Source organism: Hylobates moloch, unplaced genomic scaffold (assembly GCF_009828535.3).
Source record: "Hylobates moloch isolate HMO894 unplaced genomic scaffold, HMol_V3 SCAFFOLD_5, whole genome shotgun sequence".
Classification (NCBI taxonomy): domain Eukaryota; kingdom Metazoa; phylum Chordata; class Mammalia; order Primates; family Hylobatidae; genus Hylobates; species Hylobates moloch.
The window spans coordinates 140978804-141005452 of record NW_026652280.1 but is presented as its reverse complement, the minus strand read 5'-3'; the positions used below and the strand labels follow the sequence as shown (position 1 = coordinate 141005452).

General features: G+C 37.6%; 1 protein-coding gene and 1 long non-coding RNA gene across 5 annotated transcripts in view; one reads left to right on the top strand and one right to left on the bottom strand.

Moving 5' to 3' along the window:
- Window positions 1–26649, bottom strand: part of DDAH1 (dimethylarginine dimethylaminohydrolase 1) — a 272971-nt gene that overhangs the window by 40667 nt on the left and 205655 nt on the right. For all 4 annotated transcript variants that reach the window (XM_058439623.1, XM_058439624.1, XM_032155468.2 and 1 more), the window contains one exon: window positions 2622–2721. In XM_058439623.1, the coding sequence (XP_058295606.1) occupies window positions 2622–2721 (100 nt within the window). The remainder of the gene's footprint in view (window positions 1–2621; window positions 2722–26649) is intronic.
- LOC131383552 (uncharacterized) lies at window positions 14359–24901 on the top strand. Its single transcript, XR_009213700.1, has 3 exons — window positions 14359–14448; window positions 21245–21314; window positions 24771–24901. It is a non-coding gene; the product is annotated as an uncharacterized LOC131383552 (long non-coding RNA).

The following is a 26649-nucleotide window of genomic DNA, read 5'->3' as shown; positions in this document are numbered from 1 at the left end:
CTTCCTAATCCAAAAATTGAGTGGTAATAGTTGTATAACATTATGAATGTAATTAATGTCACTTGAATTGTACACTTAATAATGGTTAAAATTGCAAATGTTACGTTATGTGTGTTTAACCACAATAAAATAAAAGAGATGAAGAAAAGTGACAAGTAGAAAATAGAAGGCAGGAACACATATTAGGTGTGAATGGGGTGCCAAGGAGGTAAAGATATCCCGACATCATCTCAGTTTTGAACAAAGTAACTATTAACACATTAGCTTAAGTATTGAATATAACAAATAAAAAAAGTCTACAGGTAGTATCAAAGGCAAGCCTAAATGCTTAGTACCTACTTTGAAGATAGGTCAAAACTACTAGGCTTGAGATGCTAGGGAAAGACCTTTGACCAAAAGAAGAGACTACTAGTGTAAGTTGCAATTTCACACTGAGGAGATTTTAGGGGGTCTTTCTGGCTCATCTGCTAAAATAAATGGTTGTGAACATAGCTTGGTTAAGCCATATTTCAAATGTTAACAGTACCTGCTTACAATAAGTTATTCATTGCATGGCTATGTTCTGATAAAAAAGAGTTATATTGTAAGGAAGTGTGATTTACACATCTAACTTTTCACAAAAGCCTATTTTGTTAGAGAAACAGGCTGTTGTTCTGTACTGTCAAAAAGAATGAAAGTGCCATCAATGGGAGACACAAAGAATATTCTAAGGGGAACTTACTAGGCAGATTCAAAGAATGCCTGAGTCTGCTTGGGCACACCCAGAGCTAAGAATGCAGCGTAGGCCTTCTTGACTCCTTGTTCTGTGTTCTTAGGGTTCAATGGGCATGCAAACCAAACCCCAGAGATGGACCACTGCATGTGACAGTGGCAGCACAGGTGCAGTACACAACTCCAGGGCATACTATTCACACAATCCCTAACAAGAATGGCGCCCCCAGAGCTGGCAACGTGGTGGCCCCACCCATAGCGACAGCATGTGACACTTAGCAAAGAACTACTTAAATGTCACAGAATAAACAGTATTCCTTCTTCAGGAACATTAATTATGTCCAAAGTAAGCAATGCAAAACATTATTTTGATATTAAAACAAAAATGGCTATATCTTGACTATACATATATATGAGATTCAATATAAAATTCACATCAGCCAAAATATTAGACTTCCAAGAAGCTTCACGCTTTCAGTGGGCCACTTGGGGCCACATTCCCAAGTCCCCGAGGACCAGCCTTTGCTGTCAGGGCTACATTGGTGAAACGTATTCTCTGACATGTCTGGGAAAATAAACTCTCACTATAAATTAAAATTACTATTGATTATGTTGCTCGTCGTATAACCAGAATGAATTTGGGGATCCAGATTTTACACATGATTTTATTTATTTTTTTTTTTTTTTGAGATGGAGTCTCGCTGTGTCGCCCAGGCTGGAGTGCAGTGGCGCAATCTCGGCTCACTGCAAGCTCCGCCTCCTGGGTTCACGCCATTCTCCTGCCTCAGCCTCTCCGAGTAGCTGGGACTACAGGCGCCCGCCACCGCGCCCGGCTAATTTTTTTTTTTTTTTGTATTTTTAGTAGAGACGGGGTTTCACCGTGGTCTCGATCTCCTGACCTCGTGATCCACCCGCCTCGGCCTCCCAAAGTGCTGGGATTACAAGCGTGAGCCACCGCGCCCGGCCTACACATGATTTTATACAACACTAATTATATGACAAATGAGTTGAAAAGGTTAAATGCTAAAATTACTGTTTCTTTAGTAGCCACATTACACATTGTAAAAAATGACTCCAGTTAGATCAATAATAATATTAGCTGTTCATATTTTGTTGAGTTCTGCTATTATCCATCTGGCATTAAGCCAAGTCAATTTGCATAGAAATTATTTAAATCCACCTTGCCATCTGGAAAGAAAATTATTTGTAAATGACACTAATCTTGAATTAAGAATCCTTTAAATACAAACCAGATATACAGTAACACAATGGAAAACTACGCAACTTATAAATTCATTTTGTAGAAGAATAAAGTAGAAGCAAGACACAAAGTGGTGATATACATACCAGTAATGTTCTTGTAAAGATATGCAAATGTTTACATACGAAGTGCTAAAAGGACATATATACTAAATACTAAAGTGATTGTATTTGAATAGAAGGTCTTTTTTTTCTTATTGTGTTTTTCTGTATTTTCCAATTTCCCTCCATTTAGCATCTGTTACTTTGGTAGTTAAAACTACTACAATAGGCCAGGCACGGTGGCTTATGACAGTAATCCCAGTATTTTGGGAGGCCGAGGTGTGCAGATCACCTGAGGTCAGGAGTTTGAGACCAGCCTGGCCAACATAGTGAAATCCCATCTCTACTGAAATACAAAAATTAGCTGGGCATGGTGGCACACACCTGTAATCCCAACTACTCAGGAGGCTGAGGCAGGAGAATCGCTTGAACCCAGGAGACAGAGGTTGCAGTGAGCCAAGATGGCGCCACTGCACTCCGGCCTAGGTGACAGCGAGACTCTGTCTAAAAAACAAAAAAAAAACAACACAAAAAACTATAATAAAACAAGTAAATACAAGCCAAGTATTGAAAATATTCTTGGATAGAAAAAATAAATACAACTATACCTGTGAATAAAACGTCTCCGCCATCTAAAGTTGCATTTTCATCTTTCATCTCTATTATATTGAGCTGAAGTTTTTCTAATGCTTCTTTCATCATGTCAACCTGTTGAAAATAAAATGATTCAGATTAATATGCTACAATTTCCTAACAAGAAAAAACCATCCAAAACATCTAAACACTAAATCATGCTCTCATGTGCACACACCCACACACATCCACACTCATATACACACCCATCCTTGTGAATATATAATGTATGACCAGTCATGATCATTTGTAAGAGAAGAAATGATCTGTTAAAAATTGTTTATTTTGTTCCCTTCTAGTGTAAGGTTGAGTCAATACAGTGTCATTTTTTCTGTAGAAAGGCTGAGTAGTTACAATACTGTTGGAGGCTGACTAGTTAAGACACTGTTGGAGTACAACCAGTTACTGCACCATTGGAGGCTGACCAGTTCAGCCACTGTTGGAGGCTGACAAGTTAGGGCATTTGTTAGAGGTTGACTAGTCAGGATATTGCTGGATTCTGACCAGTTAGCACACTATTGGAGGCTAACCAGTTAGGGCACTGTTGGAGGCTGACTAGTTAGGGCATTTGTTGGAGGCTGACTAGTTAGGGCACATGAGTAAAGGAAGGTGGGAGGCAAAGCACCCAATTATCCTACCCTTGCCAGGAAATACAAGATTCCATTTTAAATCTTATATCAGTCATTTAGTCAGAATTGCACACAGTATAATACATGGAAGGAATATCAATAACTCGTAACTTCAAATCTCAACCCATAGGACAATCATTGTTTTCTATTCAAATATTTTCTAAAATGTCAAAACATCCTTTGCTTCTCTGTAAATCTGAACTGTGTTAGTTATATTCAAACAGTTAATATGATTACCCATCTTTTAAAACCTAGTTCCTTAGAGGTGATTAACAAGTTCAACAATTACAATCAAACCAATGAATATTTGAAAATAAATTTCAGGAATTTCTATGATTCCAGGGCACGTCTAAAGCAGAGATATTCTGGGTTGAATTAAGGAACACTTCTATTGAGGCTTACTTTAATATAAGAAATCAATGTGAAGCATAACAAATTGAAGCTCACAATTTAATTCAAATCCTTTCAGTAGCTCAACAAAACAATTTAAATATTTTCAAAGGTCTGCAAAACCTTTAGGATAGTAAAGACATACAATGAGATGACTTGAATAGGGGATAAGGGAACAAGAGATCACATCACACTGGGCAAAGCAGGTAGTTCTGCCAAAATACAACATGCTGAGTACACAGTGTAAATTGTCAGTGAAGAGTTTAAGAGACACAAATAGAGCAGAGTTACTTCTAAAGTAATAAAAATAGGGAAATACTTTGAGAACAAGCCTGACATTCATCCATTCAAAAAACATTTAAAGAGGATACAAAGTAAAATAAATATATCATCTCATCCTTGTCCTGGAACTCATGTAAAAATTTCACAAACCAGAGTGACTCAGAACAATAAAAAATATTTCCATGGACAAAATGGTCTTAATGTTGTAGTGAATACATTCAGTGACCTCTTTTAACAGCAGAATAGGTTTTCCTATGTAATAGGAAGTGGAATTGTTGCTACAGCATAAAATAAGGAGCAAACACAGTATTTACCATGACTTGTTGGGCTACTATGAACCCAGGAAAACAAAACTGTTTCCTTTTGACATCTCTGCCTCTTTGTCCATGGAAAATTCACTGAGCTTAGGGAGAGATCATAAGAACAGATGTACAGTTACTTTTTGTTTCTATTACTAATGCTACTGCTTCTATTATAACTTAACATTTCAAAGATCAGGAGGAGTTGAGCAATAACATAAATTTTGGTTTGAAAAGTTTGTATGTAACTATGCAACATCTTAACTCAGAAACTGTATTCAATTCTTAAAAGTTGGAGGAGAATAGAAGTAGGGAGTCTACTATATACCAGTTTCAGAAACATTACATCTCTTTAAATGTCCTATGTCTTTGAAAATTAAAAAGTTTTAGAGGATAAAATGTTTGTGGTTTTTTCTTTTTTTTTTTTTAAGTTAAAACAGCTGCACTGACATTAAAAAAACTAGCTTTTGTGCAGGGGCAGTACTTAAAAAAATTCAATCACATCTATACAGTCATCAGGATAGGCCCATCCCACACATGTTGATGATACTACATTACTTTCAGAGTTAAGCACATGGACAAGATTTAAAAAAAATTGTAAACATTAAGTAAACAGTTTTGAGAACTGCAGGGCCATATGGCATCAAATCGGCAATGCTAACCCGAGGGAGATTTCTGGAGGAGAAATGAGAGGCTGAACTCAGCAGGCTGTCCATTGGGAACCACACACTCTTGGCATTGAGATTCCGTTGAAGCAGACAAACTCAGCTGCAAACAGGCCTGACATATGGGTCCATTGCAAGCCAGCTATTCAGGCAGTTAGAACACTAAATATAACTATAGAAGTGGGAGTTTTTGCAGGAAAAGATCCAAACCATGAGCCTTTAAGAAACTGCCCATTCTGTGGTTACATGGCCATGGTTAATGTTGACTTAATTAACTTCCAAGAGGAAAAAAAATGACCAAATAACACACCCACCTTTCATTGAGACAGTAACCCTGCAGTGTGGAACTTAGCATTACTCAGAGAAACCATCAGGACAAACAGTATTAATTCCAACGGCTGAGCTGAATGGGTCATTTTAGCCCACAAAATTAGAAATAAAAAGGGAAAATTAGAAAAACAACCTACTTAATTTAAGCCTTAGAGTATAAAGTATATACAGTAATTTTCATTCTTTACTCAAAAGATTTACAAGACCTTTCTTCCCTCCCTTTTCATACTACATGCACTTTGATTTCATTTTAAAACAATGTCATACTTGCATTTTTTGCCCCATTTTTCTCCTACTATTTATCACAGCATAGAGTTCTTCTCTGGTCACAGCTGCTACAGATCACCTCTGCTGCTTCCAGTTCTGCTACTTATTAGCCAGTGTCCTCAGGTTATTTAATATTCTGAGCCTCAGTTTTCTCACCTTTAAAGTGGGTATTTATTCATTATAGTATCAACTTTTTAGGCTCCTTCTGGTCATTAAATACATACAAGTCACACAGTATTTGCTGAATAAATATTGTATTTTTTTATGAATAACAGCTTGTGTATACACAGTGACAGATACTTGCACTATAAAATTGGTGCACAAGAAAAAAGCTGTTATTTTTTCTTATATTTGGACATGTTTCTTGTGTTTTATCCCTCCATGACAGATCCCATCTGCTTTCCTGTGAATTAAAATTATAGATTTTTTTTTTTTTTTTTTGCAAAGCCAGCATACAGTTAGAGCACATACATTGAGGACACATTTAAATTTAAATTTAAATTTAAATAATCCAAATCTGATTTCCTTCCAGCTCCTGGAAGCTGTCAAGACATGTGGGAAATTTCTTGTGTAACCTCTGCTTTGAAATAGCCCTTGGAAAGTACTACATAAGGTGGGAAGTGGGCCTGTCTGGTAAGATGTTCCACAGGACTCAAAAGAGCATCAGCTAAGATGATATGGAATGATCATGGTCACTGAGAATATTACCACTCTAAGGGACCCAATCAGTCTAAAGAATTTTCTCTTTCTCAATGCCTAGTCTCCTTCCTTACCTTTCCCTTTTCTACTCTCTTCTTTCCTTCTTTTACAGCTCTCATTTCCATCCTATCATGTTTTCATCATTATCCTGTCTTCTCTTTTCACTCCCTTTAGAACTTCATGGTGAGTGGCAAGAACCAGGGATTATAATAAAGTCTTTATCACTTATTAGCAATGTGACTTGGATAAATTCACCTCTCTGAGTCTCAGTTTCTTGACCTGCAAATGGGAATAGTGCTTTCTCTCTAACAGGGATTATGTGAGTAACAAATAAGATAATACATGTAAAACACCTAGCTCAGTGCCTGGCATATTGTGCTCAAAACTAGTAGTTGATGATATTATTATTTTGCCCTAAATTAACTCAGTCCTTTGTTTGGATTTTGGCTACCTTTCAAAAACAAGTAAAAGATAAAAAATACAATTTTCTGTATTAAATAAAACATCTTTTAAGTTCAGTTTTCCTTTTGTTCTTGCAAAATCTCCCTCAAACCTAAAATACTAAAAAAACTCCCCCAAACCCCAAAACTCTCCCTAATATAAAACAAAACAAAAATAAGGCCTTATATAGTTTTACCAGGAAGCTATATTCATAATAACTTGTTACAGCACTGTTAGTTTAATACTCTTTATTTCAGGGCAATATTTTCCAGTTCACCCTTTCCAAAATTGACTTTTGCTGTTTATTTTCAATAATGCCCCTTCTGAATGTTTCACATCTTCGTTCTAAATGTTGTGAATGTGCTTGTGGGGCCTGGTGAACAGTTCTGAGCTGTGGCTCCTTAAAGAATATGCACCAATCTGTTAGCCAAACTGCTTTCCTTCAGCTGTTTCTGCTGACAGATACTATGAAATAAACATGGCCCTCAAAGTTGGCCTGTCTGTGGTTGACATGTCTCAGTCAACCACAGTTCTGCCATGTGCTACAAGCTGTGCTATCACCAATATCACCACTATGTTTTCAATGCCTGCTTAAATTTTCCTAGTTTCTTTGTAACTCATCACATTACAGGAGCTTTAAAATTATAGAATCATTCTATCCCTACACTTGTCTAGCTCCAGAGAGTTGAACAACAGCAACATAGCTTTGTTGGTAGTGAGATGGTTTCATTTCCCAACTTTTTGCTGATTTTGTTTTGCCTTTTAATGTTGAGTGTGACATGCAGATAATGCTGAGGAAGCTGCTCAAGAAGCTGTCTTGGCACATCAAGGCACAGACGGCTTGGAACTTGCTGATGCATCAAAGTCACTATATTGTCCGAGGTCATATTCAAAAGGCCACATTTTATTTCTTTATGCTACTTTAATCTTCTTTGTTAATCAGCACATCTTTGGTCACTGTGGCCACTTGCTAGTACACTTGGCTGATTTTATGACATTGCTTAATGTTGTATCACACTTTCACATATATTTTGTCATGTGAATAACATCTCAGTTCAACAAATATTTGGTGGATGTCAGCTTTTTTTTTTTTTTTTTTTTTTTCCAAATCAGGCTACAATTCTTTTTTTTAAGCCACAGCCCTTGCTTGCCCCTTTGAAATTAATCTAGTGGGACAGATACACCTTCTGAATATATTGTGACAATAAAATGGAATATTTGTTGTGATGCTCGCAATAACTCCAAAAAGTAGAAAGGGTAGATATTAGTATACCCATTTCATATATGAGTAAACTGAGGCTAAGGGAGGTTGACTGACTTGCCGAGTCAAGCCTCCGGGGAGCCCATCCTCATTTTCACTTCACTGTGTGATTGTGATTCTCCTGAGGTCTCATCATAGAGTGCAGCCCACATCAGAGTTAGAGCCCATGCCTTCTGCCTTCCAATTCTGTACATTAAAGTCCACTGGGTATTATAAGATCCTGCGCCAAGGTGACTTTGTATTCCATGATCTCTTCATATCAGAGATAAATGAAATTTCTTTATATTAGGGCCTTAGGATGTTAAGTTATAGAGTGATTAAGAACACTAAGTAATATGAACAGAATATATAAACCACACCAACCTGTTTCACAAAGAAAAACCTGCATATTCATTTACTACCCTTTGATTTGGAGATACCTTAGGTTTGTTCAGTGGTTCATTCCTAAATTTTTCCATATGTGCTGATTACTTTCTATTTTTTTGAGACAGAGTTTCACTCTTTTTGCCCAGGCTGGAGCGCAATGGCATGATGTTGGCTCACTGCAAACTTCGCCTCCCAGTTTCAAGCGATTCTCCTGCCTCAGCCTCCCGAATAGCTTGAATTACAGGCTTGTGCCACCACACCCGGCTAATTTTGTATTTTTAGTAGAGACGGGGTTTCGTCATGTTGGCCAGGCTGGTCTCGAACTCCTGACCTTAGGTGTTCCGCCTGTCTCCGCCTCCCAAAGTGCTGGGATTACAGGCATGAGCCACTGTGCCTGGCTGTATGTGTCGACTACTAAAACTAGCCAAAACTACCAACAAAAAAGGATCGAACAGACGTTTTATATATTCAATGATCCGGTCTTAAAAATTTCTAAATAAAAACATATTGGAATCCTCTTCTATATTCTAACTTTAGGACAAAGCTCTCAGAAGGAATTTAGTTAGCAGTGATAACAGCAAACATTTGTATAGTTTTCCTATGTGCCAGGCACTCTACTATGAACTCATATTAATCTTATTTAACTTTTACAACCTGATGAAGCAAGTACAAGAATGATTTGTTTTACAGATGAGAAAAGTGGGGCAGAGTAAGTAAATTTGATCAAAGTCTCATAGCAAGTAAGCAGACAGCTGAGATTTCAACTTAGCTTTGTTCTGAAGTTTGTGTTATTCTTTCCTACACAATATTGTTACTAACAAAAAAATTTAGGTATCTACAATGAAATCGAGTGACTGTGAGGAGCTACAGTACTCTCCAAAACAGATTATGTTCACTATTATTTATTTATTGAACAAAAATGTGGACTCAGACATTCTGGAGAAATGGAAGGATAGAGGCTACAAATTGCAGCAGTCTGAACTTGCATTTGGTTTCTAAACAGTCTAAATTTTGCCTTTCTAAGCATACACAAACTAAGGCTAATAGATTTTGGGAGCCACTACTTTCTCATCAGAGTATGAGGAGCAGTTATTTGTATAAAAATCTTTAGATAGTCAACAGTGTATTTTAAATAGTGAGGTTACCAAAGCATATGGATATGCAGACACACTCCAAACCAAGACATTGTATACACTCCAAACAAAAGCGACGAATTTAGAGAGATGAGAAGGGTTTCTACCACACTAGGAAGTATAGTAGGTGGAATTCTAAAATGCTGCCCGTGATTGCTGCCCCCTGATGTACATGTCCTGTATAAATCTCTCCCCCTTTGAGTGTGAGTAGGACCTGTAAATATGATAAAGATATCATATCTGTGATTGGTTACATAGCACAAGTAAAGAAATTTTGCAGGTGTAAAGTATCTACTCAGATGACTTGAGTTAATCAAAGGGAGATTACCCTGGGTGGGCTTGACCTAAGGAGAACCCTTAAAAGTGGGTTTAAAGGTTAGAGACAAAGAAGTCAGAGAGATGTTCTGATCTTCCGTTTTGAAGAATGTAAACATCCATGTTGTGAATTGCCTGAAGAGGGCCTATAGGGTGGCCTCTGGGAACGGAGAGCAACTCTCGGCTGATAGCTGGTACATGGATGAAGCTAGAAACCATCATTCTCAGTAAACTATCGCAAGGACAAAAAACCAAACACCGCATGTTCTCACTCACAGGTGGGAACTGAACAATGAGAACTCATAGACACAGGAAGGGGAACATCACACTCTGGGGACTGTTGTGGGGTGGGGGGAGGGGGGAGGGACAGCATTAGGAGATATACCTAATGCTAAATGACGAGTTAATGGGTGCAGCAAAACAACATGGCACATGGATACATATGTAACAAACCTGCACATTGTGCACATGTACCCTAAAACCTAAAGTATAATAATAATAAAAAACAAAAAACAACCAACAAATCAAATGGGAGCCTTAGTCCTACAAAAATGGTCAACAGAACTGGAAATTATTTAATCACGAAAATCTTTAAAAGTTATCAAAGTCAAATATATATTAACCCTGTGATTATTCAGAGAACTCATGATTTTATCAAATGGTCAACACGTGTTTAAAGTTGTATAACCACTTAGCTCATTTTCTCTCTTATTGAACTTTTGTTATAACTTTTACATGAATAAGATCTCTTGAAACATTTCCCACAGACTGTTAACAGACCCATTTCATTTTTTCCCATTGATTTCTTGGATTTCCAAACATATGGGTTTATTTCTAGTGGAAACTGCTAAAAATTAACCAAGATATTTAGCATTTTGGTTTCCATATTGGTAAACGGAGGGCACAAAGCTTAAAAATGAGGTCATTTCCAGCTCTAGACTTCTAAGAGCTGCAGTCTCAGAAAAAATTTTGGCATTCATAAATGTGACTCTAACTGTAATCCTATTTCCCTCCCATAGAATTTACTGAAAATACCCCAGATGGTTACTCATGAGTAAAGTATTCTGGCGTCTAACCAAATCCAATCAGAGGCAAGAGGCTGGATATATGAATGCAGACAAGATAGGGCAAACCCAAAAGTGGATTAAAAAAAACTCCAGAAAGATGGGAGTCCTTAGAGGCAAACAGAAGATTCCACTGCAGTAGGAAACAAAGAGTGTGAGTGTCAACTCAACACTAACTTATGATACTTATATTTTATTTTTTTGGAAGAACCCATCACACAGTTTCTCCAAGGCTGCTAATTACTTGCCAGTAGTGAGATAAGTATATGACACAGAGAATCTACAATGCTCTTCCTGTAAGAGACACGTCAGGCTCTGCTTATTTGCCAACCTTTGTGTATTTTCTTATGTATATTCACATGCAGTATAGTAGATTTCATCAATGTTGGGTTCATTCCCTAAGTTGGACTGAGCTGTTAAATCCAACCCTAGAGCTCTGGAATTCTTGATGTATGAGATTTTTCATTTCCCTAACCAATCTGAATTGAGTTTTCTGTTAGCTGCACCTAAAAATAACTCATTTATTCCCATGATTGATCTTAACCTGAAAAAGGAGGATCTAACAAGCTCCAGGCCAATGCTCTGAGACACAGGGTCAAGTCATTCTTTCTGCTTTGTCCTACTCCTGACCATATACCTGGGTGCTGCTTTGGTTCTTTTCCCTGAAGTCCTGTTCTAGTTACCTATCCCATTCCCTTCCTATGGGTAGGGTCCTGCTATGCGCTCTGAGGATTTGAGTAGATGGGCTTCCCCAGGTGATCCCTGTTATCTTTATCTCCTCAACACACAATCAGTATCAACAAGGTTTGAGGAACTAACCTCTTAACCACTCATAACACTATCATTAATAATAAATACAATTTATTAAGCTCTTTCTAAGTGCCAAGAATTGTGCTAAGTGATTTTGCATGTATTGTGTCATTTAATTATCACCATATTCCTTAAGGTACCTCCCAGTCTAAATCAGGCATGGCAGTTCTGTCTCTTATGCCAGGGTCTGGTGCAAGTGACCCAATATTGGCCACTGAGGGGGTGTCTGTTGAGAGGTTCCTGGAGCCATAGAAAGAAACATAATTCCTCTTCTTCCCTTGGACATTGTTCTGTATAGATGTTGTACCTGGAACTGGTGAGAACACATCCATCATCAAATATGGCAGGGCAGAGAGAGGGAAACAATTTGAGTCTTTGATGACATTTTGAGCTGCCAAATCCAAGCCTAGAGCCCTGGAGTTCTTAATATATGAGATTTTTCATTTTATTAACCAATTTGAGTTTTCTGTTAGCTGCAGGTAAAAGTAACTCATTTAGGTACACAACAAAATTGACAAGTAGTATCCAAAGAGTCAGTAATAACAGGCCACTTTACTAAACTCATTAAATTCTGATACAGAAACAACTAGTCATGGAGGATTTTTTTCTTTTTATAGGAATGCACCATACTATTTATAACCACTTACAACACTAAGACCATCCTGCCTATAGAAGACAGTAGATTGTCAAACGAAAAGCATCCCAGGATTATGTTAGTTTATAAAGCGCAATTGTTGCAGCTCTGTATATCAGAGCTGGAATTAATGTTTCAACACTCTTCCTCTCTGAACCAGTGCTCAGATCCAAAGGGCATATGGCATCTAGGAAGATTAGACAGAAATGTGGAAGGCAAACCCACAGAGCCAGGAGAAATAAAAAGCACTCTGGACAAAACTGGGAAAGACCCTTTTCATTATCTGGAGAAGATACAGTGAGAAAGTTCCAGAGGTTCAAAGGTCCCTCCATAACGATGTCACTACAAGACAGTTTCCCGGAAGAAGGCTGGAGTGACATTTAGCTTTCTAAATGAAAAACAAGGCAGGAGCTCTGCTGGTCTTGTCAGCCCTCTTGATATATAATGTACTAATTCAAGCGGTTCAATTCCTTGTTGACGATAATGACACAATACATGTATTGAGTGCTTAAAAGCCACTGACATTCTGTCTGCAGGGGGCAAATAAAAATATGATTTATCACCAAATACCAAATGAAAATAAGTGTCAGCTGCCAAAAGACCTGCAAAATTTAGTAGGCTAAAAACCAGGGAACTGACAAGTTTATAAAATTTTAAACTAATTTTCCTGAATGTTGAGAAGCATAAAAATCTGCTGTGCACATGATCCAAAATAAGCACCAGAAATAGTACTCCAAGTGTCCATAATTTTCTGTGAATTCAGAGGAATCGCATGCTGCCAGACACAAACAGATTAATGTATGGGAAATATTTTGTATGTTCAGTATACAATTAATACATTGTAGGCATTAAGCTGCCCTAAAAGCCTTCCAGCATATCCCTGCTCCCAGCCCAAATGTAGGTCCCGGCTGGGTCAGAGATTCCTTCTGTGTGCTCCCATGGCTCCCAGGGGATTCTTTTTTTTTTTTTTTTTTTGAGACAGGGTCTCGCTCTGTCCTCCAGGCTGGAGTGCAGTTGGTGCCATCATGGCTCACTGCAGCCTTAACCTCCCTGGCTCAAGCAATCCTCCCACCTCAGCCTCCTGAGTAGCTGGGACTACAGGTGTGTGCCCAATGGTCAAATTTTTTTTTTTTTTTTTTTTGTAGAGATGGGGTCTCCTTATGCTGCCCAGGCTCGGGGCATTCTATTAACAAGTTCTGGCCCCTAGCTGACTCTCTGTATATGTTTACTGAATGAACAGCTGAACAACTTTGTAAGTTAGACAGAATTTCTGGAAATGTTATAAACAAGTATAAGGCAAAAATATCCACCTTGTTTAGACAACGCATAGCCACGGCAAGAGCCATACAACCTGTGTGACCTCTTTTAAACAACTCTTAACGACATTTCAAGGGTGGGCAGATTCATCTTTATTTCTAAAAACCTGCAGGTGAGAAAACTACCGTTGGCCTATTTGTCCCAATAATCACTAACCACCACTCATCTCCAGTAAGTCTGTTCATTTGCTTAGTCATTCAACAAACATTTATTCAGCATTTTCAATATACTTGGCACTATTCTAGGTTCCGAGAATACATCAGCGAAGAGAGAAGAGCCCTATGTATATTCTGGTGAGGATATGGAGAGATAGGCAATAAATAATAAACATTAAAAATATTAGTGGTAAGTGCTGTGCAGTTATTTAATTCAGGAGATGTGATATAAAATGGCTAGGGTAGTTACTGTAGTTTGGAAGGTCAGGAACAGCCTTTCTGACAGTGTGACATTTGTGCTGATATCTGAGTGACCAAAAGGACCAACTCTGTTACCCATAGGAAGAATGTTCCCACAAGAGCCAGTGCAAAGGCCCTAAGGTAGGAATAAGCTTAACTTGTTCAAGGAACAGGAAGACAGCTAGCACAGTGTTAAAATGAAGAGGGCAAATGGTATGGGCTATGTGTCTCCTCAAGATTCATATGCCGAAAACTCCCAGGACTTAAGAATGTGACTGCCTTTAGAGATAGGGTCTTTAGAGAGATAATCAGGTTAAAATGAGGTCATTAGGATGGGCCCTAATCCATTATGACTGGTGTCCTTATAAGAAGAGCAGAGTAGGATACAGAGACATAGATGAAAGGCCATGTGAAGACACAGGTGGCCATCTGCAAGCCAGGCAGAGGCCTCAGAAGAAACCAACCCTTCCAATACCTTGATATCAGACTGCTAGCCTCCAGCATTGTGAGAAAATATATTTCTGTTATTTAAGCTGTCCAGTCAGTGGTACTAGCAAACTAATATGGCATGTTACCAGTTAAAGCTGGGGTTGCCGGATGGGGTTAGCTGAACTTGGTAAACTCACATAAAGAATTGGAATTTTAAGTATTATTGGAAGTCACTGGAGAGTTTGCAGGAAGGGAGTGATATAATTTAATTTACAAATTCTGGATAGCTACTTTGTGGAAAATGGATTGGAAGGCACAAATGGAAACAGGGAACTTAGTTAAAAAGCAACTGCAGTAGTCCAAGTGAAAGAAAATGGTGGTGAGCACAAGTGTGGTGATAGTGGAGACAAAGAAACTGCTGAATTTGGAATGTGTTTTGGAGGGTTGACAGAAGTTGGTGGATTGGATGTGGGGGTGAAGGAAAGCAAGGGCCCAGGATGACTTTTAGATTTTTGTCTTGAGCAATTGAGTGGATAGGTGTACTGATTTCTAATATGAAAAATTCCAGGGAGAGGAGCAAGGCTGGAGAGAAAAAAATTCAAGAACTGTGTGGCCATGCTGAGTTTGAAATGGCTTCTAGATATTCAAATGGAGAGATCAAGGGGAGTAGTCAGAACCAGAGATAAAAATTGGGAGTCAATGATACAAAAAGGTACTTTAAGAGATATTAGAAGAGCTAACTCAAACCATGATCTGCAGGAAGTGATGTGAGGAAACTTGCCTTGTCCATTAATATTAACAACACTATTCTAACAAAAAGGCTCCAGGAGACATTGCTCATTCATTACTGTTGCAAAGTTTGGTAGCTGTTCGCAGCAATGGATGCAAAAATCCCCCTTTGGCAGGAAGAGCTACTTAATGTACATTCATTATGATTGCACCAATACCATCTAGATAAAAGGTCTGGAAACAAATAAATGGATTGTAATGAACTTTCCAGAGGTAACAGGTAGTGAAGTCATCAAGTGCTACTTCTTGCCACTAGCCTGTACATTTTCTTGTTAAATTCGGTTTTGTAGATGCTATAAAACATAGCAGTAAAGCTGGGCACAGTGGCACATGTCTGAAGCCTCACTACTCGGGAGGCTGAGGTAGGGGGATCCTTTGAGGCCAGGAGTTTGAGGCTGCAGTGCACTATGTTCACACCTGTGAATAGCCACTGCACTCCAGCCTGGGCAACATAGTAATACTCTGTCTCAAACAACAACAAAAAACAACCATACCAGTAGCATAAGATTTTATTATTTCGGAGTTCATGTCCTTTGTAGGGACATGGATGAAACTGGAAAACATCATTCTCAGTAAACTATCGCAAGGACAAAAAAACCAAACACCGCATGTTCTCACTCATAGGTGGGAATTGAACAATGAGAACTCATGGACACAGGAAGGGGAACATCACACTCCGGGGACTGTTGTGGGGTGGGGGGAGAGGGGAGGGACAGCATTAGGAGATATACCTAATGCTAAATGACGAGTTAATGGGTGCAGGAAATCAACATGGCACATGGATACATATGTAACAAACCTGCACATTGTGCACATGTACCCTAAAACCTAAAGTATAATAATAAAAAAAAAACTATGAAAAAAAAGGAAATCAATTTTGAAATTATGATCACTTGAATTGGAGACAAGGTGAAGTGCATTAAGCAAATCAATAGTGTAGGCAAGGCTATATAGCAAGAACAACTTTCAAACACATTTCAGATCAGTCAGTCCAAAATACATTCACACCGTATAGCACCATAGGACTAAATGAACGTTTGCTGTGCTAATTAAAACACATTCATATTCACTTATTCAAGTAGGTCCCCTAAATATCTGAACTGAGAAACACTTCATTAGTATATCCTCAATGATTGCCGCATGAGTAAGGCTGCATTTCTTTTAAAAATATTGTATTTGCTAATTTTTCACCAATTGTGGAGCTTTCTCAACAACTGGTACAAGTGGTGCTTTTTTGACTGTTCTACATTGCCCCGGGTTTGAGCATGATATGCAAGATGGTTTTTGCAACACTGGGATGATTTCTGGGAGGGAATTTTGCTGCTTTTTTTTTTCCTTCCTAGTCCTTAGCTTTTTTGTGTGTTATTAAAGCCTTCATTAGAGATGGTTGTGAAAGGCTCTAGTCAGGATAAGCAGAGTGCATAGTAATTAATTCTGAGAAGCTGCCTTCTGATTCCAGGCTGAAGCATGGCAAATGATTTTGTAAATATTCACCCTTTGTCATATGTTCATACATTTGCTTCTCTTGGAACTTGTTTAAAATATGTTAGTGAAAAAACACCAGCTGAGTATTTGGATGCTTATAAATATTAAGTAAAGGCTCATTTCCAACCATACTTGTACAAAATGGCTAGTTTCAAGAAATTGTCCTTGGTTTTGATAACTGTCCATGTTCTAACATTGTGTTAAAAAATAGTGAAGAATTTTTCTTCACTATTATCAAATCTGAGCATCCTCAGCTGGAAAAGACTGGGACAGTTCAACAGTATTTTCCTAATAGAAACATTCCAGTCAATATTCTACTAAGGACAACTAATTATCATCTAGCTAATGAGTTTTGCCTTTCCCAAATTACTTTGAAAAATATGGTAAGCCATATTTTCCTTGCCATTATAGTTTTTTTCCTTCTTTTAAAAAAAGTTATTTTTTACTTCTAATTTATCACTAAATATTAACTAATTTTAAAGTAAAACACTCATTGGAGGAATAACCATTAGGAATATAACACAGAAGGTACTTCATATCTGGTTTTGAGTAATACTCAAAAGTACAATAACCTCAACACCATCTAGATTCTCTTCCTATGAGGCAGAGTATAATGAAATTAGATTCTCATAAATGTCATTGCCCCCTATTTATTGTCTTTTTCCTTGAACCAAGGCAGAGCTGGCTAGGATCCATTGTCTCTCAAGCAGATTTATTATAGATCGAGTGCATTCCATTTCAGAACAGGAATGTGCTTGTTATGAAATGTACAAAGCTTACAGTCGAACAAAGCACACAATCTGTTGGCAAAAAACCACTTAGTTTAATAGTGGGCATAGTTTGTAAAATTTTTCTGATGTATCTTAACTAAATTTAATATTACGTAAGTTGATATTTAAATCTTGAAATAAGTCCTTAGTGAACACAGTTCTGTTTATGCTGTCAAAACTAAATGCATTTCAGTATTATACAAATATATAAGTGAAGTATTTCTTATTGACGTTATATAGTTAGCTAGATTTTTCTTGTTGCTTCACTTCCTCCTGGATAGTACCACAGGAACTTTGAAAAGTAGATTAACTCTTTCAGGTTTTCAGGGCACAATGTAACATACTTTAGTGCTCAATGTCATTTAGAATCTGTGCAGTGAACTGAAGAGTATCTGATATGGTTTGGCTCTGTACTCCCAATCAAATCTCATCTCAAATTGTAATCCCCATGTCCCATGTATCAAAGGAGGGACCTGTTATCTCCAAGCATTGAGGGAGGGAGATGATTGGATCATGGGGGTGGTTTCCCCCATGCTGTTCCCGTGACAATGAGTGAGTTCTCACGAGATCTGATGGTTTTATAACTGCTTGACAGTTCCTCCTTCACACACTCTCTCTCTTTCCTGTTACCTTGTGAAGAAGATACTTCCTTGTCCTTAGCCTTCTGCCATGATTTCAAATTGCCTGAGACCTCCCCAGCCATGCGGAACTGTGAATCAAATAAATCTCTTTCCTGTATAAATTACCCAGTCTTGGGTAGTAACTTATAGCAGTGTGAAAATAGACTAATACAGTATCCTTATAAATACCCAGGGAGAAACTAAGAGACAGCTCTAAGAACAAAAAGAATGTGGGTAAATTTAGCAGTTAAAAGACACAAAAAACTAAGATTGCAACATTTTTTTTTTAAAGTATGCCTGTTAAGTATACCTCTTAAGACTTAAAGGAAATGTGCAAAAATGCAAAGAGCTATGGTTGGTTGGCGGAAAATGGTTGATGTGACACTGGTGGAAGAAGTTAAGAGATACTTGGGACCCCAAAGCCTGAATATTTAAAACTTCATCCACTACCTACAACTCCAGTAACCATTGCTCATTCTGGTTCACAAGGCAGGGGGCACTTTCCATTATTCTAAACATCCAAATACTAACGTGACTCTAGATATGGGAGACTGGACCACTGGAAGCTGTATTACCGGAGTCTTTTTTGCTTGGGTTATCCACCCCTGGCTCACCTGTGGTCTACTCCATCCAGGCTCTCACTGTTGGAGTCCCCATACTTCCCTGGGCTATTATTTTAGACTGAACTCGAAACAGCCCCAGACCAACTTTTTCTCCTACATGACCCATTTCTAGTCCATGCAAACATTTGCACATCCTTTGTTTACAAACTCTGGCAGTGCAGCTATGACCAACACAGTAGCACTTTCTTGGCTTCCTACCTAACCTGTTAGTCACCAGCTGCTAATCCTCTGTATCTCTCAGACACCTCTCCTTGGTGTTTCCAAACTGCAAAAATATATTTAATCTCTCTGAGGGGTTTATTTAAAGCCCACTCTCTCTGGACTTGAAGTGAAAAAGGTAACACATCCCATCACATAAATTTAATGTAGAGAAATTAGAAAGTATAAATAAGTCAAATAGAACCATTAAAAATCTTTGTAATCCCAACACCCATGCATAGATAACACTTACTGTTAATAATCTATCACACAGACTTCAACACATTCCTATTAAGTATTTTTATGAGAATTTTTTTTGCTCATACTGTTATAAAATTATACTATAAGCACAAACATAGTTAAATAAAACACAGGGTACTATTATAAACCAATTTAAAAATAAATTCATACTATTTAAATTGAGATTGCTTTAAATTAGATTTTCTGAAAAAAATTATCTTCTGAAAACAGTCTTTTGTTGTTAGGTAACTGCAAATAAAATAAGTAAATCTCCTTGTATTGAATTTTAGAGTACTTCAAGACCTAAGCCAAAGCAGAGATACAGACTTTTATGGTGGTAATAGAATTTGAGAACTTTATAAAACATTTAAATATTTAAAGAAATACTCCAGGGTCAATTAGGATAGGTGTTAAAATTTGAGGATAAAAAGCTACATCACAATTCACAGAGTGTTTCTTCTCTAAATATGCATGAATCAACCAGAGATAGAACAAAATAAAAATATTTAGCTGCCAAAAAGAAGTTGTTCTGAGACATCAGTACAGGTTTTCTTCTGTGATGATATCAAGTTTTTAGATCTTGCAGCAAATGTTGAGAAAGTAACCTTACAACTGCAAAATAATCATTGGATGTTGCACAGAGAGAGATCCTCTGTTCTCTGTGGATATACAGAGCAAACCCAGAATGCACCTGGTCAACTCGAGCTCTCATTATCTTGAAGACACCTGATATTCCATAAGACTAGATGAGGCTGCCAGCTCCTTGTCCACACTGCCTACATGCCATGTACCCCATTTTATAACTAAAAAGGATTTAAAATTCATGAAGCTTGTTGAAAGCTCAACTGTCACATTCTACTCATTCCAAAGTGTATGGGAAAAACAGCAGAATAGACATTTCAACTGAAGCCATTATTGTGCTTGAATAGCCATATTCCATTAAATTGCTAATAAACCTACTAGACGATGTTGATCACATCAGCCATACAGTTGCATTCCTTTCCTTTATACCAACTTGCCCAGTTTCATTCTATGCAGTATTACTCTTTCTGTGCCCTTTATTCCAAGGTTGCCCAGAATTCAAAGCACTTATTCAGTAAGTTTGTAATCCAGTTTAGTATGCTATTAACAGAATTCTTTAGAGGAGATCATGGAAAAAGAAACTCAAACTTATTTTTGGGTCAATGACCAACCTTAAGGGAAACACGTATTAAACCAGTTTAAAGAAAAAGGTCAGGATCCATGAGGTATTAAGGAAAAAAGGGAAGAAAAAACATTCATTTCCACAATTTTCCAACATTCCTTAAAAATAAAAACAAGCCCAAGCATGGAATGGCAAGGCCCTGGTGCCCCTGTACTAATGGTGGTGGACAATACTGCTATTCATAGGAAGTGAGAAAGCAAAGGTTTTTCCTCAACACCAGGGAAGTTTTGGCTTCCCTTACCTTCATTTATTCTGGGGTTCAAACTGGAACCTTATAAATCTTAAGTTTGCCTCTCAAAGCAAACAATAATGTACAATGGATTAAATGCTTTAAAGTTTGCTTTTTAATAGCATAACTAATTAACTGCCTCTATTGTAAATGGCTTATTAAGCCACTCCTATTAGGGTGTTAACTACTGAAAATATGTAAAGCTGAATAGATACCGTATGGAATTAGGCATTTAAAAATAACTAGTGCACTACTTACACTACTGCCTGATGAGTAGTTTATTCCCCATTTAGATATCAACTGAAAATATGTAATGGAAAACAAATAAAGGAAACAGATGTCTTAACTTTAAAATTCTTTCATCAAACAGCAAAGTTATTTTCTTATCATTTTTAAATTCTATATCCGTCTTAGAGCTTTAGAAGAAAGTCTAGTCTCTCCAAATTCAGGGTACTAAATGCTTGCCTCCATCCAGGCAGTTTTCCAGTGAGCAGAGTTGGAGAAGCTTTTCTTTTCACAGGGTAACTGGTTTGGAATAAGTTGCCTGTGTATCCAGAATGGTCTTTTTTTTTTTTTTTTTTTTTTTAGCAAAATCAAGCTGGAGAAAAGTGAAATTCACTCCCTGGATTACCTTATGATTATGAAAATATTTGTGTCTATTTTTTTAGAGTTCCCAAGATTAGGCAAAATAAAGTGTTTCTTTTTTTCCTGTAGCTTCCCTGCTGAAATACCTTAGTGAGAACGCATAAAAACCAACTCTAAATGATGCGCAAAGCCACCGAAAGTAAGTAAATGTTAAAGCAACAATAATATGATTCAACACAAATGAGTAATAGCCCCAATATAAAAAGTTGCAAAATTACAGTAATTTTACAATCCATCTGAAGTAGCAAAACACATTGTTACTTTACCAAATATTAACTGATCACCTAATGTATGTCAAAGCTAGATGCAGATATATGTGTGGTAAATTTCTGGACTGGAGAATTAAATGAAAAGAAACTAGCACAGGATATTTAGTTCACAGAATCATGAAATGTAAAACTCACAAGAGACGTTTGTGGTCATACAGCTCAGGTGACCAACTCCCACTAGGTTGGCATGACTCTCCCCTGCCACAGAGGCAGAAGCAGGATTAGAACCCAAGTCCCCTTGTTTACAGTTTAACAAGATTCCTGATAAACTAAAAATGGTTTTGATATGAAAAGCCAATGTTAAGACTATGAATAGAAAGCTGTTTCTACTTTTAAAGTTTTAGAATCATTAATACATTATTAATTATATATACATATGTATTTAAATTGTCTTCTAGACTCCAAGCACAAATTAACAGATTTCATTTCAAGTTTTCATATTGGCTGGGATTTCATCATTTCATGGCATCAAATGAGGAGCCATCTGCCATCTAACCAAACCCAAAGGCCACAGAATAAATGTGGCCTGTCACTGAAAAACAAGAGTGAGGACCATGGTCCTCTGTGATATTAGGCAGGCAGGTACATTTTTAGAGGTTTCCATACAATTCAAAGTTAATGGTCTAGGTGTTTTTCAATTGGTATTGATAAGGAAAATGTAAAAATCAAAGCGATTTACAATGTCTGCCAGATTTTCCTTCACAGATTATTTTAGGAAGCAAAACATCTTTCTCTTTCCTTCTCCCCCTCATCCCCCCAACACCACACAAGTACACACACACACACATTCAGTAAAACTTTTCAGAAATCCATATGATGACTGAAGATTTGGCTTCCCAACTAAATTGATAACCTCTCTTCTTCTTCATTAATATTTGACGGCTGCCGACCTAAAGAATAGGAAAATATATAGTACAAACTGTAACACAATTTTTTGTATTTGATCTCTAAGTTCTGACAGCAGAACACTTGGCAAATGTATATATAATGTGAGCATAAAACATGTCATATGAATAAAGTTTTCAGCATGAATATGAGGTAATAAAGTAATTAGACTAATTTTTATAAGTGACTTATTGGACTTCATTCCTTATTTCAATCATATTTTGCATATTGCCATTTTATGAAGGACATAAGTAAAAGACTATTCTGTTCAATACAAATGGTATCAAATTTGGAAAACCAAAAAGGGCTAAAAGAAGTTAATGAGGGTGAATGGAATCACCCCTATTAAAGGTAAAGTGATAGAGCAGGTGTAAGCTATTATGAGGAGGCCATTTTGTATCTCCTCCTCCTCATAGTTTCTCCCTAAATATGCCAAAATGAAAATCTTAGCTTTGGTTATGTGCTTAGCATGTCTTCATTAATAAAAATTTCTAGTAATGGAAAGAGGTTTGTGCTCTGCTATAGAAGGCAGAAAAAGTAATAGTAAATGAGTACCCTCTCTGTGGAACCAGGGATTTTTAATTTTAATTTTAATTTTTTTTTTTGAGGCAGGGTCTTGCTTTGCCACCCAGGCTGGAGTGCAATGGCACAATCACAGCACACTGCAGCCTTGACCTCTGGGATGCAAGAGATCCTCCCATCTCAGCCTCCCTAGTAGCTGGGGCCACAAGCATGGGTCACCACATCCAGCTAATTTTTGTATTTTTTGTAGAGACAGGTTTTCACCATGTTGCCCAGGCTGGTCTAGAATTCCTGAGCTCAAGTGATCTACCCACCTTGGCCTCCTAATGTGCTGGGATTATAGGGATGAGCCACCATGGCTGGTCCTCGGGGATTCTTTTTAACAAGTGGAAATCCTAGCAAACGAAATGCCCTATTCTATTCTTGCAAATGAAGTAAGCATCCAGACAGCTGTTTTGTGACATCAGTAAGCAAGTATAACAGGAAAAGGCAGAGAAGACACCGTACATTTATCTGAAACTCTACAGAAAATTTATAGTGACAAGTAGAGATAATGAGGCACAGCTAAAATTCTAAATTAAAAATATTTCCAAAGGCAAATTTCAAAAAGCTTTTTACCTTTACCATTTCTAAATTTCCTAATGTGCTTTAAATGCAAAAATATGTCTTAGGACAGGCACATAGATACTAAAATAGCACTTAATCTATTGCTCCATTACAAGTGAATACATTATTTCCATTATGGTTTATCTGTAGCAAATTTTGTTTTTAACCTCAAGGGAACCATATAATATTAAGGGATGAAAGTGGCCTTATAGAGAATTATCCAGTCCTTTGTTTTCACAGATGAACAAACTGAGGCCCAATTGAACCTCTTGTTAAAAGCCACCAGCTAGTTATATTTCAGAGGTGTGTCTTCTGTCTCCCAGGGCAGAGAGCAGTGCTCTTTCCATCACATACACAGCATCGGCCTCCCACTAAATGGTTGCAATAGCTATAGTCAATAATGGTGCCCTACTATGCTCTCTTCCTGGATGACCTAATATTTAAGCTTCATAACAAGTCCATGAATTACATAGTATTTGAACCACTATTCTACAGAAAGGAAACTGAGGCACGGAACACTTATGTAACTTGTGAAAGAGTCAGCCTCCAGAGCCACACCACACACCACTCTTCACCATTATACTACTGTTCACTGTTCTCTTCTTTTCCAAGGCATTTGTTGACCCTACATTCACTGTACTCTAAACTGAACTTATCCATTTCCCAAACCTGCTGGCATCCTTACTTTCCAACTCGGTTAATGTCATCACTGTCCTCTTTAATCACCAACCTTGGAATCTTAGGTCATCTTTGACTCCTGAGTTCCTCACCCTTTTCCATGTTTCTACCACTGGAAAGGATCTTGAACCCATGTACACTGCAATTTCCTAACAAAAGGCCTCATTCCCTGTTGCCTGAATGATTGCAAAGCCTCCTAACTGGTCTCCTTCTAACAGCTGTCCCTTCTCAAATTCATCTCACACACTGGAGCCAGAGTAATTCTGCCAAAACAACAGAGAGCTTATTGGTTTAAAAACCCAAGCTTACCTAACATTCTCTGTTACATTTTTCTTTTAAGTGTATGAAGTTTTCTTTTTCTTTCTCAATCTTCTCCTTGAAGCCTTATACAATTGTGTGAAGTTGGTATTATTTTCTCTATTTAACAGATGATGAACCAGGCCATACGACATTACGTAATGTTTAGTAGATAATTTAAAAACTTATTAATTCTGTTATGTAAAAATGTAACTTCATTTTCTTATAACTAGATAATCTGGGTAAACACAATCAAGTCCAGTAATTTCTCAATTATTTTAAATTCCAACTCAGTTAAATTCAGGTCCATCCCCTCCCCTCCACTGCTTTCTTCCTAGGTGACATTCACAATGAGCATTTACCCAGCATTTTGTGCTGGCATCTTCCAGGATGTACAATCATCCCAACATAGTCTCAGATTCTTGGTCCCTGGCACTGGCATAGCTGAAATGGTCATACTCCCACTCGCGTCTGGTTACATGATCCATGCTGCCTTCTGTAGTCACATATTATTTGTGATAACAAACAAGGTAAGGATTGGTAAGGATCAGAGGTAAGGCAGGCATAACATGTAGAAAACTGACTAGCACAAGGCCTCTTATTTACAATTCTGAAAGCCCAAAGTTCTGAAAACCAAGGGTATTCTTTTTTAATTTAGTGCCTGAACTAATTTGGTAGCAAAACCTGATTTGATATGAAAGTTTTAGACTTTATCTCATCTAGAATGAACATTCCTAGGTTTTGCTGTGCATACATTAATGTGGTTGATTAAAGGGTGCTATCTTAGATTATGTGTGTGTGTTATGAAATATGGTTGACATACTCCATTTACTTTCAAAATATAAAAAATTACAAATTTTGAAACACATCTGGCGCTCTGGGTTTCAGAGAAGAACCTATAGACTTGAAAGATATATTCTGGCCGGGCATGGTGGCTCACACCTGTAATCCCAGCACTTTGGGAGGCCAAGACAGGTGTATTACCTGAGGTCAGGAGTTCAGGACCAGCCTGGCCAACATGGTGAAACCTCATCTCTACTAAAAAATACAAAAATTAGCTGGGCGTGGTGGCGGGCGCCTGTAATCCCAGCTACTCGGGTGAGACAGGAGAACTGCTTGAACCTGGGAGGTGGAGGTTGCAGTGAGCCGAGATCACTGCACTCCAACCTGCATGACAAGAGCAAAACTCAAAAAAAAAAAAAAAAGATATGTTCTTTAGATACAGAATTCTAGGTTGGCAAGTTTTTTTGTTTTTTTGTTTTTGGCACTTACAAAGATTGTCATTACAATGTTTTCAGCCTGCATTGTTTCTTTTTTTATTTCAATAGTTTTGGGGGAACAGGTGATTTTTGGTTATATGGATAAGTTCTTCAGTGGTTATTTCTGAGATTTTGGTGCACCTGTCACCGAGAAGTATACACGGTACCCAATGTGTAGTCTTTTATCCTTCACCCCCCTCCCCCCTTCCCCCAGAGTCCCCAAGTCAATTATATTATTCTTATGCCTTTATGCCTGCATTGTTTCTAATGGGAATTCTGCTGTCATCCTAGTCTTTGTTCCTTTATACACAATGACTATTTTTCCTCTGACTGCTTTTCAGATTATCTCTTCACTACTGGTTTTCAGTTACAAGCATACCTTGTTTTATTGCACTTTGCTTTATTGTGATTTGCAGACACTGTTTTTTTTACAAATTGAAGATTTGTGGCAAACCTGCATCAAGTAAGTCTATTGATGCCATTCTTTCAACAGCATGTGCTTGCTTGTATCTCTGTGTCACATTTTTGTTAATTCCTGCAGTAATTCAAACTTACTATGTCCACATAAGACAGCAAACTTAATCAATAAATGCGTGTGTGTTCTGACTACTCCATTGGCTGGTTTGTTTCCCTGTCACTCCCTCTCCTGGGGGTCTACCTATTCCTGGAGACATAGCAATATTGAAATTAGGCCAATTAATATCCTACCATGGCCTCCAAGTGTTCAAGTGAAAGGAGGAATTGTACATTTCTCACTTTAAATCAGAAGCTAGAAATTATGAAGCTTAGTGAGGAAGGTATGTTAAAAGCTGAGACAGGCCAAAAGCTAGGCCTCTCATGCCAGTTAGCCAAGTTGTGATTGTAAAGGAAGTTGCTGAAGGAAATTAAAAGTGCCACTCTAGTGAACACACGACTAATAAGAAAGTAAAACAGCCTTATTGATGATATGGAGAGAGTT